Here is a 19,444-nt window from a genome sequence, read left to right as displayed (position 1 = left end):
TATTTCTTTTACATGACGACGTACATCTGATCATCATGCATGCGTGGACTGTCTGTCTGTCCATGTCAGTACTTCATGAGTGTGTAAATACTGTGGGAAATATGCATATATGCTAAGGCTAGCCGTACGTGTTCTTCAGCTGCGGCTAGGGTTTAACTATATATATTGAGTTTTGCATCCATTTGAGAAACCATGGGTGCTGGGTTGGTGCAGTAAACCCATGATCAGCAGAAGTAGTTCGATCTTAATTTGATCAGTCTTTTGTTTTTTCTTGAATTGAGCAGATGATCTCCCAATTATAATATAGACTTGTCTTTTCATTGGGGGATGTATTTAATAGATCGAGATGGTTTATGCATGCTGATTTTTTTTTTTTTTTTTTCAAGAATTAGATGGCTGCATGCAGTCAATTAAGAAAGATCTGCATGCATGGGGAAGATTTATCAATCTATTTTCAAGAAGAGATCATCAGTTTTTAAGTGATTTTGGTCTGAGAATAGTAGGGTAACTGGAAGGGTACTGTGCCTCATGATCTCTCTTATCATAATATGATCTCTCTTATCAGTAACTTCTGGATTTTGCTATTTCAATTGTTTCTGTCCATGTTCAAACCGGCCAATTCAAATGCATCCCCCAATAGATCTAACGGACTGGACGGAATCAATGATACTTTAGTAGGGGAGTTTATTTCTTTTCAACATCCCCCTCAACCTTTGGTTCAACACTTGCTATTTTGAGAGCCTTTGTTATGAAACAGGAAATTGGCATTATATATTCGGTTGGAGAAAGAATCTACAGTTTGTAATATGATTAAGAACATAGAAAAGAAAGACTTTGAGAACTATGGTATATATCTCATTGATGTATATGGAAGTACCTTAAGGAGTGGAGTACATACTTTCCAAGCCCATTACAACTACCAGGCGTTTGGGCATCCGGTTACAAGACTACTTCATAACAAAAATTCGAACTTGTAGCTTCATATGGTGTGCATGATCGACATGGAGCTACCCAAATATGCAATGCAAAACATACCATAGTCGATCTGCTATCTTGACATATGATTAGCATGCAGTATTTGCACGACTTAGACGTTTCTTCCTGTATCTCCATGCCACCTGAATGCGATTGGCAGCAAGGGATCTCCAGTAGGGTGATTCATACCTACAGAGAAGCAAATATCACAATGCTCGGTGAGAGGTGTTTGCAAGAAACTAAAATACTCTTTCTTGTTATCATGACTGGAAAAAACCACTTGCTTTTACAATTAGAATGTGTTATCTAATTCATCTTAAACAAAAGAAAAAGATGTGGTTTCTAATAAATCATGATGCGAGAAACAATGTAATTTATTTAGGCTCAGTCTAGTAGGGCCTGAGAAGCAACACGGTTAGTTGGTGACATTCTTAAGCACCCTTTGGTTACGAAACTATATGCAGGTAGCTTCTGTTTTAGAAAATGGAGCACCCCTGGAAAAGCCCCAACAAACAAGGCTTTCGTTTGCAATTGCTTTCATGCAGATATCTAAGATAGCAATCCTAAAAATGAAAAAAGCAGCAGAACAGAAATTTGGAGTCTCTTTAGCTCTGATAATCAGCCAGCCATGTTACTGGTGTTATTGTGAGAAATACAACAAAACCCTTCTGAATCGTGATTAAGGGAATAAAAAGTTAGGTTTGAATTACTATGCTTGCTGCCAGCATTAAGGGAAACATATTGGATTGATTTATTGTCTTGGACAACATAGATATGGCCTAAACAACATGATTGCATGAATTCCAGCACATGCACAAGCATATTTGTTGACATGAGGGATGTTTGGGAAATGAGATGAGAATTATGTGAATAGTAATAAAATGATTTTTGAATAGTAGTGAACTAGTTTTCTTTAAGATGCTTTAGTGGGTTTTGGGAAAGGAGATAGATAAAAGTTGAATAAAAATATTATAAAGTTCAAATTTTATCAGAATATACTTTTTTAACATTATTAATTATAAAAATATTAATAACTTTTTAATATTATTTTTGTTTTGGAATTTGAAAAAATTGCATTTTTTTTTCTTATGTTTGGAAGTTTGGGAAAGTTATAATGATTAGATAATAAAGTTGAAGATTTGAAATTGAAAAGTGTTTGTGTTTGAGTGATGTTTGGGAAAGAAATTTTGAGATGAGATGAGATGACATGGTTTGTGTTCCCAAACAAGCCCTAAGACTCTAATGCCTACCCTTTCAGGTCCACAACCAGGCAGTCTAAGGGATCCTAATGTGATTTTTAAGGCATTAAAAAGACTAGATGTAAGTTGTGTGAGACCTATACTCTATATAGCATGAAAATAAAATCAAATTTCAGGACCCAGGTGTAGTAATTTTGACATACATACACCAAAAACATTACATATTATGAGTTCTACTTTCTCTTTATTTTTTCTAAGAAAAATATATTTTTGGATTTTAGAAGATTTTTAGGGTCAAACTTTTAGGTTTCTAAGAAGCATTCAATTATTTTGTAAAATTTTGTTCTAAAATTGTAATTATAGTATAAGTCTACATATATGGACTTTATTAAAATTCTAAATAATATAGGTGTACTTTTGGGCGTAAATTCAAAAACATTTATCGTAGTTTTGGGATGTGAAATATAGATATACCATGAAATTAACTAGTATCTTAAGACAGCATATGCACCCAAACAGGTGTATTTATCACAAGATTATTATGCATCAAGCATTCAGATATGGGTTAACATAGAAATAACCTTATGGCTCCTTGAACATGTTGATTCCGCAAGAATCTTGCAAAAAGACTGGTAACTTCCTCAAGGTCAGCAGCTTTGAGTGAAAATGCTTCTACATTTGTTAAGCACCTTACCATCCTGTTGCTATGCAATCTCTGTCCAGGAATCCTTATTTTTTTCCCATCTACAATGGCAACCGTAGGAATAAATATGCTGGTATCCTTCAAATGCAGGAACTTATAGTGAAGCAAAGATTCTAGCTAGCAAGTTCTCTAGGCCCTTGAACATATGGAGAGGTAGTTATTGATTAAACTCATACCTTTATTTACTGAAGACTGCTCGAGACACCATGTGAGAAGCTCCTCACCACAAACATCCCCTTCAGATAAGGGAACTCCAATCCCATCATATCCTATGCTCTCTATTTTTCCACGTACGATGAATACCATCTTCTCAACCACACAACCTTCGTACAAAATTTTGCTTCCTTTAATGTATATCTTCTGTCTTAACCTCTCACAAATGGCATCTAAGACAGGATCATCCATCATTGAAAAAATCCGAACCTGCAGTACATTTTTTAATCCTGATAACATGCTTATGAATAGATTAGCGTAACTAGGATATCAGCGATTTTCATTACTTCAGGGTGTATTTTGATATCCCACAGTTTTTATACAATTTTCCAGTGGATCTCATCGGCTCATATTGCAAAGCCAAATGAACTTATTAAGTCCTTAAGTCTGAAAGATCTGAACTAAGTTTTAACTAAAGTGTAATCAATCAACATGCAAATTTATTCAAGGAACTAGCCATGCTACAAAACTCCAATATTCTGATACCTACCTTCTTCACAAATTTGAAGAGATGTCGTCTTATATCTCTCTGAAGGTCCTCCGGCAAATTCTCCACAAGAATTTCTTCATTTACTCCTCTGGTGGCTGCCCAATTATATCTTTCAGCTTGTCGAACTTGCCTACATGAAAAGCCAATTCTATGGGTCAGATTGTCAATAAATCCTGCAAGAGAAAGCACATTTGTGACTTAAGAGATGTAAGATGTGTACATATAGATGAACAAATAAAGAATCCAATGAGCTCAGCACGACCTCATTTTCTATCTTATTCTTATTAGGGAAGGAAGCGCCATTGGGGCAGAGCTTATTGGCTTCTTTCTTTTGTTATATACATATATAGCTTACAACTGATAATTTCATTAGGTGCCTTCGATATCTCAACTCTAAGCAGAGAGAAAAGATTTATCATCATCATTCCTTTCTCATTATAAATCCTCAAGTATAAAAAATCTCAAGTTGTTTGTCAGTTAATATTAGCTTAAATTAAAAGCACAACCCTACTCCTAGGTGTGAAAAGACTCTCAAAACAAGAAATCTAATAGAACATAGATGTTGTTGCATTGTTGATGGCAACACTAAACAACTTCGGTGCTGTTTGATTTCAAAGCATTTTGAGATTTTTTTTATCCACGGTTTATCCCTACCACCGACAGTCGCATTCTAGATGGTGAGCTGCCTTTCACAAATACAGAGCTCAAGTCCTCATTCTCATTCACAATTTATCGTTTATCATTCATTTTCAGTGAAGGTGCTAAGCTTAGCAAATGTTAATTGGCTGCAAAAATTGCGTTAAGGACAACTTCAAAAGCATGGCACAAAGATTTTAAATTGGTAGCCAAATGTTCTTGTCTGCTGAGTTAGGTAATTTTAGTGGAAAAAAATATCAAGCAAATATGTTTCTTCAATTATCCTGAACTCAAAACATAGGAAGATGAAATGGAAGGTGCAAGGCAGGAGTTGCACTTGTCACAAATGATGACCATTCCACTTCAATTTCTCTTTGTTATTTCTTTTCCCACGTCTAGCTTGTTTAGCAAAGAATTATAAAAAATAGCAGGTGTATTTTCTTAACACAATTTGCAATTCTCATCTTTTATGGTTTATGGTGATGTATTACATACAATAGACAAAGAGAGAAGTATACATATAATATCAATTCATAAATTGATATTATCTTACATCTAAAAAGAAGGATAAAAGAAACACAAAAAATTTACAAATAAGTTTATCTGACCTTTTTTTGTATTTTTATTAAATATGCAAAAAAAAAAAAAAAAAAAAAAAAAAAGAGAAAATAATTATGAAAAAGAAACAACTTTTCTTGTTGTGCTTTTTATTGTTTACACTAGAGGTTGGAATTTAAAAAAAAAAAAAAAAAAAAAAACGAAAAGGTAAATTGTGAGATAGAGAGGGATTTAATAGGGCATAAGTGAAAGTTGAGAAAAAATGAAATCAAAATGAGATAGTTTGGCAAGAAAGAAAATATGGCTCTCTCAGATTTTGAAGTCCTTAATTTCTTTAAGGTTTTTTGGGTCCCCACCAATTTAATAGTTGTTTCTTTACTCTTTTCTTTTTTATATTCCTATTTTCATCTTTCATCTAGTTGTATGGTTTCTCTTTAAAAAGGTAGCTGGACATTTTTTTTAAGTAACTTAGGCCAAGACAATGACCCAGAGCATGGTTCAGGAAGTTTTTATTAGCAGTATTAGAGTTTAGTAGTTGCAATGATAGACCATTCACTATTCCACTTACATAATGATGAAGGCTGCATTCTTCTTGTAGAATATGAAGATGAGATTGTGATAACTAAAAATGACTGGAGGTAATGCTAGGAGGATTTTACAGCACTGGTTTCATACCAGGACTTAGGCCAGTATAGAAGTTGTTAGGTCTAAGAAAGGTGTTAGCTTATCTAAGAGAAAAGTTCTTAGGTCTCAAAACTGGTTTATAAGGTGCTCGATCCAGTGATATTCCCATGGATCCATATCACAAAACCCTTGATAGATAAGAGAAAACTATTTGAAAATCTAAATCTTCTCAAATAGTTTGGAAGCTAAACTGTGTTACCATTGCTTGACTGAATATCTCACATGCAGTTAGTGAACAAAGTCCATCTTTGGAAGCTGCTAGGATTCCACCTTATAATAATATTATTTGATATTTAAGTAAATTATTTGTCTTGGATTTTTGTTCCTGCCGATTATAGACCTCAGAGTGGAAGGTCTTACTGAGGTTGACTGGCAGGCTCTCTTTCAGATAGGAGATGTACAAGATACAATACCTACCTAGGATGTGATTTAGTAACATGAAAGAGTACAAAACAAACAGCAGTAGCATAGTCTAAGGAAAAAATTGATATGGAGTAATATCTCACACTTCTAGTGGGCTGACAATTTTTTACTAGATAATCTTTTGATAATAGAGTTTCTTTTTCACATAACCTAATGTATATATATCATAAGGGTATACACATCTGCTTATTTATCAAATCTTTGAATAATTATGAGTGGGAAGTAGGAACAGTAGAATAATCCTCTTCTACAACACTTCCGAACCATAAACATTAAAATAAGAGAAGACTCTTTATGACATACCAGCCTCTTGCAAGGTATTTATAGAGTACCATTGGCTCTCTCTAGAAAGAATAGAGAGAGAGCATGGATTGAGGGGAAAGGAAATATAAAAGCTGAGAGAGAGAATTGACAAAGAACATTAAGACAAGAGAAGAGTGGAAAGTAAAAAAACGTAGAGTAGAACCAATTAAAAGAAGTGATTAGTACCATTGGCTCTCTCTAGAAAGAATAGAGAGAGAGCATGGATTGAGGGGAAAGGAAATATAAAAGCTGAGAGAGAGAAGTGACAAAGAACATTAAGAGAAGAGAAGAGTGGAAAGTAAAAAAACGTAGAGTAGAACCAATTAAAAGAAGTGATTAAACAGACTTCGTCCTTGGTCATCTTAAGTATAGATTACGTTGTAGTCTACTCTTAGAATGTGAGATTTTAAAATTGGATTCGAAAACCGTCAAGAGGGCTTTTTACAAGGAGGTATCATTTATTGAATTATTTATTTAGTAATGCAGTTATCTTGACCTAATCACTGTTCATGACCTATCATATAAACTTTGGGTGGTGTTAGCGGGCTGCCCAGCACTTACTGCTGGGCATACTACTAGCACAAATGCGTAGTTTGTTTTTTTATCATTTTTGTGTAAATAATTTTTTTAACATCCTTACCAATTAAGAAAAATTAAAAAAAAGATACAACTTCACTAATGATCACTTCCTTAATCACTAAGTAAAATAAAAATATTCAAGCGGTAACTTTGAACGGTAACATTGAAGGGGGCTAAGTAGCATTTTCCATAAACTTTTGGAAGGTAAAACTAAAGGTACCAAACATGCAGATTATAGGGATTTGTCTGGCAAAGAATCATTCCAAGTCATATGCATTCAAATGTTTCATATTTCTACATCATGACATCTTAGAGACATTTTATGTAGTTAAGAGAATGGCATACCTTCGTAGTTCTTCTGGCAAGCGTCGATGGCTCATCCACTGCTCCACATCACGACGTCTTAGAGACATTTCCAACCTCCTAAGGGATAACCACCAAAAGAGAAAAAGAAAAGGCAACTGGTCAAAGAAGACCAAAACTTTGGTGGTACATAATAAATTTGAAACGCAAATGTCATGTTTTGTTTTTCAAATTCTGTTAGGTAAGCGACAATACAAGTCACATCTAAAATAAGATTGGTAGCTATTATTCATGTATTATGTGTAACTCAACTTTGGAACTAAAAATACAAAGAAGAATGCTGTCCTGTTTTGAGTAACTGAGCAAAGAAACATGTGATGTGCTTTAATTACTTGCAACATTTTAAACTTGATGTTAACACGCCAACAATTGACATTAAGAAATAAGTAAAAAAAAAAAAAAAAAAATTAACACCATTTTGTTAATGAATTTGCAAAAACTAATTACTTTCAAAACCAAAGGAAACAGAAAAGGTAAGGAATGCGTGAGTCAAAAGAAGGGAAACAAATTACAAAACCAAATGCACAGATAAGCACAAGCTCACATCCTAAGGTGGCCTTTATAGATTGGTATTTGTGAAGGCATAGATACATGAGTTTTGACCAAGTGGACCCAAGAAGAAGAAAGAAGAACGGCCATAAAAATGATCAAACTAGATGATACAAATTAAACTCTAGCAATATTCATAACTACAATCTTACTGAGAATTAAAGGGATAGTTTTTCTTTAAAAAAGTACGCACCTCTTACAGGTGATCAAGTGTTAGCGTGATATGCTCTGTGTTTCCTTATTTAGCTTTAGACACTTGTATATATTTATTTACGTAGAATCTGTACAGAGGGCTAGTTTCCATACATAGACAGATTTTATTTACTGTAAGCGTGATATGCTCTGTGTTTCCTTATTTAGCTTTAGACACTTGTATATATTTATTTACGTAGAATCTGTACAGAGGGCTAGTTTCCATACATAGACAGATTTTATTTACTGTAATCCAGGCTTAATTCTAGCCGTGTATATTGCACTTTGGTGCCTTTATAATGATGAGAAATCCTCACAATGAGGTCTTCAAGCCATTTTGACATCAAGCCCAAATTCTGAACTAAAAACTTCTAAAGGAGAAGAAAAGATAAAGAAGGAAAATAAATGTGGTACTTCTGCATTTAAAGGATGGGTCTTAAGCAAAAAGGTCAAGAGATTTTATGGCTTCCAACTGTAATTAATCATCCACAAATCATCATCTTGATAGATTGCAAAGGACTTTGAATGGAAGTGAGATTTTGAGGTAAAAAAAAAAAAAAAAGGAAGCAAGGAAGGAAAACTGGAGAATTCAAGTAATGGGGAGTTGAGCACAACTGAGTGCATGTAATGTTTGATGTGGTAGTTCAGTACTTGAACATCATAAGGTAGCAGATTGGAACAATCAAAAGAGATAATTATTAGGTGCAAGAATACAGAGATGATAACTGTTAAAAAAACATTTCCTTCCTCTAAAAGAAGAGATGATTTTCACTTTATAAATAATTGCATATCTAAACCTAAGAAAAGTTTTAAACTTGGTCGATTAGGGTTAGGAACTTCTTTAGTTTATTTATCTTCAAACCCATACAATCTAACCATCATTCACATAATCTGCTGTTTGTGTCCACAAAATTATAGGTTTCTATTTTAGGAAACTTGTTTCCTTTAAATCTAGGGTTTATATTTGTAGAAGCATATTTTAATATTAGTGTCAAAAAGTTCCTTGTGACTTATTTGTTAATTTTAGTAATAAAAAATTCTGCATTAGAAAAATAGGGGAAACGGGGGAAGTTTAGAAAGGCATTTAGGGTTACCAAAAGAATACCACCAAGGGTGGTGTCACTATGGACCATTGGACCTTGGGTTACTCCCAAATGGTTTGACATGTACTAGGTTCTAAGTTCGAATCCAAAATATGGATTCACCTTAGACTATTAGCATTAGCTGCCTAAGGATTCATTGAATTCCTTAGAGGGAATGAGGTCTAGGCTTTGGTACAAACTTGACTTAAGGGAATACCTGCAGCTTTCTGTCATCTAGACCATCCTGTCTGGCATCCAACGGATAGGGTGCTGCTATAGTCACTCCCAGGTAGAGAAGCCACCTCTAGTTGCCACCTCCTACCGTTTTTATCCACAATAAAAGGGCTACCGAAAGCATAATAATAGCTGTTAAAAACAAGAGAGAACTATGTTTTCGATGCCGGATTCAACCGTGTCTTCAATTTTTTAAAAAGTAAATGATTTTGTTAATTTAACTTCAAACATGGATTGAACCATTTTTTCTATCCTCTAAACAGCCAAACAACTCAAAACCGAATGCTAGAAGGGATCCCGAAAGGCTGCAAGTTATTGTGCAATCTCTAAACAAGGTAAAGATGAGTTTTCTTCAAGATTGTACAAGATTCAAAACGGTCTCCCTTCTTGTAATAACATTGAGGCTTCCTTGATGTTTCTGTGACTTGGGGAACCTAAACCAGCCACAAGGAGGAACAAAAAGCAGTTCTTGTGCACAAAACTGAGTGGACAGATACTGCTTTTTCACTCATCCCTTAGTAAATGGCCAAAACTCCTAGGTAAGGACTTGGTTGAGGCTTATATCAGATGTATGCGTGCTTCATTACAATTATAGGGTACATGTTAGAATGTTATATTTCGATTGAATTTCTATACATGTCCATAGTTAGCAAAACTGTTTCCTTCCAAGCTGGATCTAAAAACCAGTTCAAAAGAATATGCACACGTAGCTAATTATGAGAATCTTGTGAAAGGAAGCCCAATGTGCATGTTAGAGTTCAATGAATTATGTCTCAGCCACTACAAAAAGTTTGCAGCATAGCAACAGCAAAGGCTGCTGTTAGGCCTTAAAAAAGAGTCCTAATAAGCCTTCAAAGGCCATGACTTAAGAGCATGTTTGGGAAGTGAAATGAGATGAGAATTCTATGAATAGTAGTGAAGTGATTTATGAATAGTAGTGAAATGGTTTGAGTTAAGATTTTTATTGGGTTTTGGGTAAGGAGAGAGAAAAAGTTGAATAAAAATATTATAAAGTTAAAAAACTGTTAGAGTATAATTTTTAATATTATTTTTGTTTTGAAATTTAAAAAAGTTGTATTGGTTTTTGCATTTTGTTTGGAAGTTTGGGAAAGTTGTAATGATTAGGTAATAATTACATAAAAAAGTTGAAGATTTGAAATTGAAAGTGTTTTGTGTTTGAGTGATATTTGGGAAGGAAATTATAAGAAGTTTTGAGATGAGATGAGATGTTCTCAACTCATTTCACTTCCCAAACATGGCCTAAGTCTCCAGTGGGTTACCTTCTCAATGACCAAGATACATTACTTTTGGATTGACCTAGGAGTTGTAGCAAGTCAAACTCTACTTATACACTGCTGGTTTGACAGTATGCACATACCAACACTTAGTATCAATCATGTGTGATTGTCAGATCATCCATGAAAAAGAGTTGTTTTTATCAAAGAAAACATAATTGCGATCAAGAACTATCCCAAGAGTAAAAGCATGAGTAGAAAAGCTCAAAACGTTAGAAATGTGTATGCAAGGAAGAGTAATAATGAACATGGATGTGTTTCTTAAAGTTGCTAAGGAAATGTTGACACTTTGCATCTTAGGAAAGCAAGGTAAGTAGTATGATCATGCCCTTGATGTTCAAGCTAAAATGTTACATTTTCTTAACTGAATTTCCAAGTTATATGATATTGTTAGCCTTTTCTTGTAAGACCCTTTTTATGCACATGTGATATGATATGTTATGAAAGTTACATTTTGCAAATGCTTTAATGTGATGTATGTGCTATATATGTTTGTCACAAAAGCTACACGTATGCTTATGATTTGAAAAGTTATGAAAAGGTTCATGTCATGAAATTTATGAAAAAGGAAAAAAAGAAAGGAAAGAAAGTATGATGAATGACTGCATGACAGGTTTTAGTATTTGACCATAGAGGATATGATGTTACCAAAGTTAGAAGGGTGGATGAGCAAGCCATTCAAAAGCTGTGGTCCACCAAGATGTTTTACATACAATATGAGAGGTTAGTTCCCCTGGTGGCCACAAGACGTGGAACTGGTGCACAGCCTAGACACAACGGTTAATGTGTTTGTTGTTATGGGAGGTTATAGAGAAACGTTTTTTCTCAATGATATGCATCAGGTGTTAAATGTGTTTCAATGATTCTTTTAAATGAAAACCTACTTAATGAGATTTTTACAATATGACGTGTTACTTGCTAAGTATTTGATTCATTTCTGTTTTATGTTTTAAAATGTCACAGGTAAATGATAAGGACAAGTCAGCAGACTAGAGTTAGTAGAGGAGACATTGACTCAGTGAAGGATTGAACTAGTGTTTTCAGCAGAGGCTTTTGCATTTTGTTTGAACTCGTTTGATGGTTTTTCCTTAAGATCAGATGCGTTGGATTTTTACATTTATTCTTTTGAGGTTTATAATATTTATAAAATTCCAATTACCTGGTCTTATGGAAAGTAGTCAAGTAATATTCCTAACCTTAGCAGGAAGGGGTTGTTACAATTTAAAAGAGAAAATGAAATGTTTAGTACAGAAATAGCAAACAACTAATCTGAAGTATTCAAGTGAACTCCCTAGTATCCTCTTTAGTCAAGCGCATATAGGTAAGAGACATGTTCCCTCAGGCTATATAATCATGTGGTTTCTGGAATTTTAAAAATTCATATCCTTGATAATTCTATGATCCATATGGCAGAGAAGCTCCCATAGCAATAAGTTTTCCTCTTCAAGCTCCATTGAACTACCAAAGAAAAAGGGTAGAACAACTTGGTTCAATCTTCTCAACTCTCTCTCTCTCTCTCTCTCTCTCTCTCTCTCTCTCTCTCTCTCTCTCTCTCCCCCAAACAAAATAAAAAACAAACAAATTAAAAAGGTTATTGCCTCTCACAACAGGCAATGGCATTATAGCACGTTTCCTTTTCACTTACCTTTAATGGAATATTTGTCAAAAGAGGATTTGAAGAAAAATAGTAATTATATCAATCAACATTGAACACACACTATAACTACAACTTGTCAAGTGGCTTTGCATAAACAAACATTAAGGGGAAAAACAAAAACCATATGAAAAAATTGTACCTCCGTCCGAGAGCTTGAAGAAAGTTTTGCATATTTCCAATGAGGAGAGCAAAGAGTAAGAGGCCTAGTCCAATGATGGCCATGGTAAAAAGGACTTCCCCAACAAAGTAGCTAGGAGTTTGATTTCCAGCCAGCGTACTAATTTGCTTCACAGAATCATATGCAGAAATGAAAATTCAGCTAGGGGTATAATTAACTATGAAATTCAGAACAAAAATGATTGAATCACATATGAATCACAAACTTATTTCACAACGCACGAAATTTGATTATGTACTTGTTACGAAGTCAATACAATATCATTACTTTTCCAATGCTGTGGGACACTGGAAGACACACTCATAAGACCCTGATGTAGTTGACTTTGAGCTTCTGTTCCAGCATCAATAATGCACAACTACTCAATTGGTTTACAACTTCAAGAGAGAATGCATATGCAGGGTAATGTGTGGTCTCACTTGGGAGGAATATATATAAATCAATTATCAAAGCACTCCCATGAACTTTTGGGTTTATTTAGAGTTCTATACCTATATAGGAGTGGCCATTTATATGAGACATTATGTTCTATACCAGTCCAAGGCACAAGATATATAATCCCAAAGAACCTCAGGGATTTTGAGGTCAATAACATGAGTGCCTTTTAGCAGCATAGGCTTCCAATATAATGATGATTACAGCTCCCGTGTTCAACTAGAGTACTTTACACTTTCTTGTGGATATGACCTTCCTACACGAGGATCGCTAACAATTACCATATTATCACAAAGGGCCACAGTGAACACAATTCATGTTCAGTAAAATACCCATCTTGATCAACCCGTATCTAATGTTCATCTCTTATTTCAATCAAGAGAAGTAAATCAGGAGATAACACTCAAGAATGCACCCAACTACACCAACAATACAACCAAATAGAAACTCACATCTACACCTTGGGAAAGGAAACTATTTCCAAAAAGCACGACCGGCTCTCCCGATACCCCTCCACAAATCCACCTTTTCTATGCTTCATGTAAGAGTTTCCTATCAAAGGAAAACTAGGGTTTTCTTTATTAAGACTCCTGATTTACTGGGAAACTGAGTTGTGCTAGATTAGGATTCTAATCTTATCTTCTATTTAAAATTAAACTTGTGCATATTTGGATAGGACTTATCTTTGTAATTTACGGGAACTATTGTTTATTTCAAGGAAACACCTCAAAGAGGTAATTCGGCCAAAGTTTGACATTTCCAACCTCTTCCACCTTCCCCCAATTTAAGCCCATCACATTCTACATAAACTCTCTCTCCACTGCAAATTTGTGAAGCCATTTACCCAAAAGGATCTGTTAACTGCTCAAAATCTTGACCCCAAAATTCCAAAAATTGGGTAGGTAAAATCCTCATGGCTCACCAAAACATTTACAGTCAAGGTCCTACCCGTGTCTTGTAAACCTAGCAGAGTGTCTAATTTGGACTCTTGATTTTTTTTTTTTGATAGGTAAAAGAAATTTTATTGATCCACGTAAAAAGGCAAAGCCCAAGTATACAGGGAGTATACAAGAAAAAGCCTAATTACAAACTACGTGCTACGTATAGTAGCATAAAAGTCATTAAAACTCGTTCCATTCAATAATTTGGACTCTTGATTTAATTGACACTAGTTGTCAATTTCCTTGGAAGATACGGTTTTGGAGAGAAATGGTGTGCGTGGATCAGACATTGCATTTCAACAGTCAAGACTTTTGATTTTGGTGAATGGTTCTCCAGCTGGCTGGTTTCTTTAATAGTTCTCGAGGTTTGAGGCAAGGGGATCCCTTGTCTCCTTTCCTCTTTATTCTTGTCATGGATGCTTTGAGTAGAATGATTGAAGCAGCTGTTGATGGAAGCTTTTTGTTGGGGGTACTCTCTTGGCAGCATAACGCTCTCTCATCTCCTTTTTGCTGATGATTCCCTAATTTTCAGTGAGCCTAATCAAGATTATCTTTGATCTTTGAGAGCCCTTTAAATATGTTTTGAAGCTGTTTCTGGTCTTAGAGTCAATTTATCTAAGTCAAAAATAGTTCCAGTGGGTCCTGTTTCGAATACTATGGATTTGGACAACATTTTGGGTTCCAAGATTTCATCCCTCCCAATGAGATATCTAGGCCTTCCCTTGGGCACTCTTTCTAAATCTTCGTTGATTTGGAATGGAGTGATCAAGAAAATAGAGAGGAGGTTGGCTGGTTGGGAAATGATTTATTTGTCCAGAGGGGGAATAATTACTCTGATTAAAAGTACATTGTCTAATTGTCCATCGTATTTTCTCTCCCTATTTCCTTTGCCCGCTGGGATGGCTTGTAGAATTGAGAGAATCTTCCATAATTTTTTGTGTGGGGCAGGCTTGGGGAAGATAGGAAGTTCCATTTAGTAAGTTGGGATAAAGTTTGTTCATTGGTTGCTTGTGGAGGATTGGGGATTCGCAAGTTGAGGCTTTTTAACAAAGCTCTCCTTGGGAAATGGCTTTGGATGTATCATTTAGAAATGGATGCTAAATATTATGGAGAAATATTATTGATGCTAAATACAAGAGGGCTTGGGGGAGTTGGTGTTCTAACAAAGTAAGAAGTGTGAATGGTGTGGGTTTGTGGAAATATATTCGGAATGGTTGGGGGGATTTTCTCAACCATGTTTCGTTTAAGCTTGTATCTAGGTGTTTCCGCTTGTATACTCCCTATGTACTTGGGCTATGCCTATTTACTTGCTTTAATAAAACTTCTTATTACTTACAAAAAAAAAAATCCTCTTCCGACATTAATGTGACCTGAAAGATACTTGATTCGTACAGAAATAAAAAATTTGATGAAAATATAAATTTCAAACATGTACTTCAACTCCCTATACCACATTCTTTGATCAATATCAGCACAAATTGAGTCTGTCAAGCTAACAAACATGAGGCATGGAACAGAGGGATATACTCTACGACTAGGATGTATAGGCTAATCATCTATGAAAAGAAATAACATAATCAAATGACTAATCATCGAAGGACATTTGTTAACAAACATGACGATGAGGGGACAAGGCCTTAAATTTCCACATATAATTCCGGAGTTTCACGAAGCTAGAGTAAAGACCTTTGTAGTGTCAAGTGCATATAGAGCATTTTAAACGAATTGATATGCTTATTTTTCCGCCATTGCTACACATGGTGCAGACCCTTAGAATTATCTTGAAAAAAAAAAAATAGAAGTTGGACCCAAGAGTTTCCTCTAGCCATTATCCAACATATCATGTTTGCATTCCATTGAGCTTCAGTTCAATGCCAAAGAAGAGATCAGGTGGAAGACACCACGTAAGTGTCAGAAGCTAAAAGTTCCAAATCTCAAGTTATTAACAGGTCAGCCAACAATGATATCAAGTTCACAGATATATTCATATTTCTCTCAATTGTAGGGTTTTAAGGCAGGAAGTATATTGAAGAGAATAATCACAGATGCTTAAAGAGAAAACATCCCAAGAACTTTGGTTTTCAAATAATATTTTTATAGAAGATGGGGGACACAGATAAGGGTAAAATGAAGAGAAGTTGTAAAGAGCAATCTGTGATAATCGGAGATCACATGATGAGATTTTACGAGGAAATTATACATTCTCAGAATGATTTTGATTGTCTAATATGCTGGTTGACAGAAACCTATACTTAAAATAAACATATACTATCAAAGTTTCCGTAATATTCACTCAGATATTACGAAATGCCTCCAAAACACAAAAAGATGAGTTGAACATGAGAAAAGCAAAGTCCACAAGCAGCATGATAACACTTGCAATGTATTTTTGTAACCCTCTCAACCGCACAAGAAACCCTGTGTAAAACTAATTTCTGACAGGAAAAAAAAAAAAAAAAAAGAGAGAGAGAGACCGATAAAACAATACCTGGAATCCCCAAAATAACGAAAATGTATATCTGGTTATGATGCTTCGTTCTGTAGTAAGATTGACAGCTTGCCCATATATTCCATAAGAAAAAGCATCTGAAGTAAAACAACCACTAGCATTCTCATTGCTTGACCAGTTAGTCCATGCTCCATTGGAATCATCTCCAAACTCATTCCCATGCCCACAGTCAATGAATTTCATGCATCCTGGAACTCCAGAGTTTTTGCAAGCATCTCGAAGACATTGATTAACTCTCTAGGTAAGAAAGAGGGGGTAAAATGAAAAAATTAGAAAACCATTAAGCAAACACGTTCATCCATGTAGTAAACACACTAAGTGGCCAAGTAGAAACGATAGTAAATAATTGCATACTGAACTCTCCCATGATTAACGCTTCAAATACGAAGTAGAGATACAAGTTGTAAAGTTCAAAGCAAGAAAAAAAATTGCCTAAAAGAAAAAGAAAGCTCAACAAGCATCTTTAGATGATATGACAACCTCCACCCACCTGCAACCCTAAGAGGTACCAGCATGACCCAACAATATGGCCAGACAACATGAAAGTGAGAAGATTTATAACAAAATTTGCCCACGCTGACTCAAATACCAAGCCACTTGGAGACTGCCCGGCAAGTAGAGGTAGAAACCTGTACAACCTGGGAATGTATTGAACAAGAATAGCTGCCCGTAAAAGATTCTTAGCATAATTTGCTCCTGATGACCCCAAAGATTTTGGTAGAACTAACAGTATTATGATCTGCGCCAGAAAAAAAACTGTAATTTATGACAAGATTGATTCCCTTATCATTTAAATGAAGCATGTACTATCAGATTACTTGGTATATAAACAGATTGATCAATACAGGTAACCATTTTATAAACAATTTATGCAATGAAATGAGTTGAGGATGTATATGCATGCATCTGTTGCTTCAAATATTCATCAGTCAACAATCAATAATGCATTATTTCCCTTTTAAGAAACAAGTAAATTACAAATGCTCAGCCACCTACACAAAAACATCCTGGCACCCAAAAAAAAAAAGAAAAGAAACAAGTTTGATCACTTCAGCCTTTCACCACACCAAAGAAAATAAAAATGTAGCTCTTAATATCTAGCCTCCTTGGATAAGTTTGTCGGTGTCATTAGGGAAGTTCACCATCAGAAAGTTTGGACCTGCAATAGAAAATAAAAATGCAGAAAAATAACTTTGTTTAGCCTTCTGTTCTTGAGGTTTTGTTTGGACCTGTTCCACCGTGTGTCATTAATCACTAAAACCAAATTTCTAAATTTCTTGGGGTCAATCAAGGCAAAACACGTTATAATATTTAAGGGGTTCACAATTCACCACACTCGATCAAAACTTCACTTTATGGCCTAAACTCTGCGATAATCGAGAGGTCAATGTCCCACTACAGGATCAGTGCCAGGATGCAATCTGTGCCTTCTGGGGTCTATAGCAGGGCTTAGGGAGCCTATCATGGACCATCCTTACTTGGGAGTTTGTAACTTCATGTAAAGAATGAAAGAGCTCAGTTCAGTTTTGAGACTATACTACAATAAAGTGGCCTTTTTAAGCTAGCAAAAGACAGAGGCATTGCTTCACTTATCTAGTGAGAGAGTTATAATGCTTGGATAGATGTCCATATTGGATGGTTAAATAAGGATATGAGGTATCTCATCAAAAAATAGTATTACTGCTTCAGCCCAATTTTATCCTTAATGTTGCCTTACTCTTACCTCAAGCTAAACTCTTACACAATTCATCCAACTCCTCTCAACGAGACCCATCTTTCAAAGCCCTCAAAGATCCATAAAATCTTTTACCCCAAAAATGACCAAAAGTGCACTCTCAAAAATAAGTTCTTCAAATCGAAACTTTTTAATGAAGTGTCAGAAAAGATAATAACAATATATCATGAACAAAATCCATGTATATTAAATAATAGCAAAACATGGCATCTCAAAGAGAGGTGGTTTGCCTTAATATGACCAGTAACACGTTAACATCAGACACATCCACAACAATGTCCAGATAAAGAAATATGAATCTTCAACAAGAAAATCCTAAACAGCATGTGGCTGTGATATATGACTAGATGGTGATGAATACAAAGTTGATAAGGAAAAGGCGAGTCCTCTTACTTGAGGAAGGGGTAATACGACAAATAAGTCGATGAAAAAGAATCCACGAATATAATGGAGAGCAATTTTTTTTGGATGGTCAACTAACTCTCCAGCACCAACTACTCTTGACTCAGGGGCCACATAAGCCAACCTAAACTGCACAAAAGAAAATTAGACAAATTGGTCAAGAATAGAAGAAAGGCTCCAGCCAAAGCTAATACAAGTAAAATGGCATAATGACTGAAGACAATGGACGTCATGAGCAAAGTTTTTATTAAAAAATTACTTAAAATGTTGAAACGAGGAATTCACAAGCATGTCATGAATTTAACCAAATGTGTGTGGGTGCATATGATATTTGATATAAGATGAACATCTACAGCAGAGGCATAAAGTGAAAAACATGTATAACCCATTATTCTTGTTGCTTGCTTGAAAGTGGATATGAATGTATAATCGTATCATTGTAAAGGGAGCAGAATGAAAAGACAATAATAATGATTTTGAAACCTTTTTTATCCACTATCCTTTTGATCATGAGTTGCAAGTGAGAAATTTGATGGTGTAAAATAAAACAAAACATTATAATGGGCTCAAGGTATTTATGCATTTAGGGCCACTCAACAAACCACCCAACCTGTAATGACCCTGTAATGACAACAAAGGGTCAGTTCAATTTCGAGTTTACAAAATGGTCTGATCGGTTATCTGGTTTTACTATGCAAACTCGCTTGGAACCCGAACTGAACTGAGGGTAATTATGAAAATAAACATATATTTTGCATATATGCCAAACAATTATGGCCTGAAGATACACAAACTAGGCACTATCCCAGTTCAAAATTTCCCCAACCTTACTTTCCCCAATTCAATCTGTCCTCTTCTTAATTCCATCCCTCTTCTTACTTCCTCCAATTTCTCCAAACTAAGCGCAACCTGCCCCACTCTTCTTAATTCCCCAAACATGAAAACAAACAGTGCCTACTGGTGAGGACCTCGAATCATCTTCACTAGATCAGAATCAGTCCTACTGGTATGGTGGTGGATGATATTGGATGATTGCTTGTAATGTTGGTTGTAGGGTGTCATCTTTGCTTCCAGTCAAACACATCCCCAACAAAATAAGCTAGTGCCTT

The 19,444-nt window shown here is 35.1% G+C and overlaps 1 protein-coding gene across 2 annotated transcripts in view; it reads right to left on the bottom strand.

Annotated features, from left to right (window-relative positions):
• Nucleotides 1–833: 833 nt before the first annotated feature.
• The window catches only part of LOC122296033 (probable cyclic nucleotide-gated ion channel 20, chloroplastic), a 43,487-nt gene continuing 24,876 nt past the window's right edge, over nucleotides 834–19,444 (bottom strand). For both annotated transcript variants that reach the window (XM_043105417.1, XM_043105416.1), the window contains 9 exons: nucleotides 18,327–18,464; nucleotides 16,689–16,937; nucleotides 16,178–16,435; nucleotides 12,275–12,420; nucleotides 7,109–7,186; nucleotides 3,581–3,710; nucleotides 3,054–3,300; nucleotides 2,756–2,918; nucleotides 834–1,164 (listed from right to left, as the gene is read on the bottom strand). In XM_043105417.1, the coding sequence (XP_042961351.1) occupies nucleotides 1,065–1,164; nucleotides 2,756–2,918; nucleotides 3,054–3,300; nucleotides 3,581–3,710; nucleotides 7,109–7,186; nucleotides 12,275–12,420; nucleotides 16,178–16,435; nucleotides 16,689–16,937; nucleotides 18,327–18,464 (1,509 nt within the window). In that variant the 3' untranslated portion in view covers nucleotides 834–1,064. The remainder of the gene's footprint in view (nucleotides 1,165–2,755; nucleotides 2,919–3,053; nucleotides 3,301–3,580; nucleotides 3,711–7,108; nucleotides 7,187–12,274; nucleotides 12,421–16,177; nucleotides 16,436–16,688; nucleotides 16,938–18,326; nucleotides 18,465–19,444) is intronic.

This window comes from Carya illinoinensis, chromosome 15 (genome assembly GCF_018687715.1).
Source record: "Carya illinoinensis cultivar Pawnee chromosome 15, C.illinoinensisPawnee_v1, whole genome shotgun sequence".
NCBI lineage: Eukaryota > Viridiplantae > Streptophyta > Magnoliopsida > Fagales > Juglandaceae > Carya > Carya illinoinensis.
This window is presented reverse-complemented; position numbering and strand designations above follow the sequence as displayed.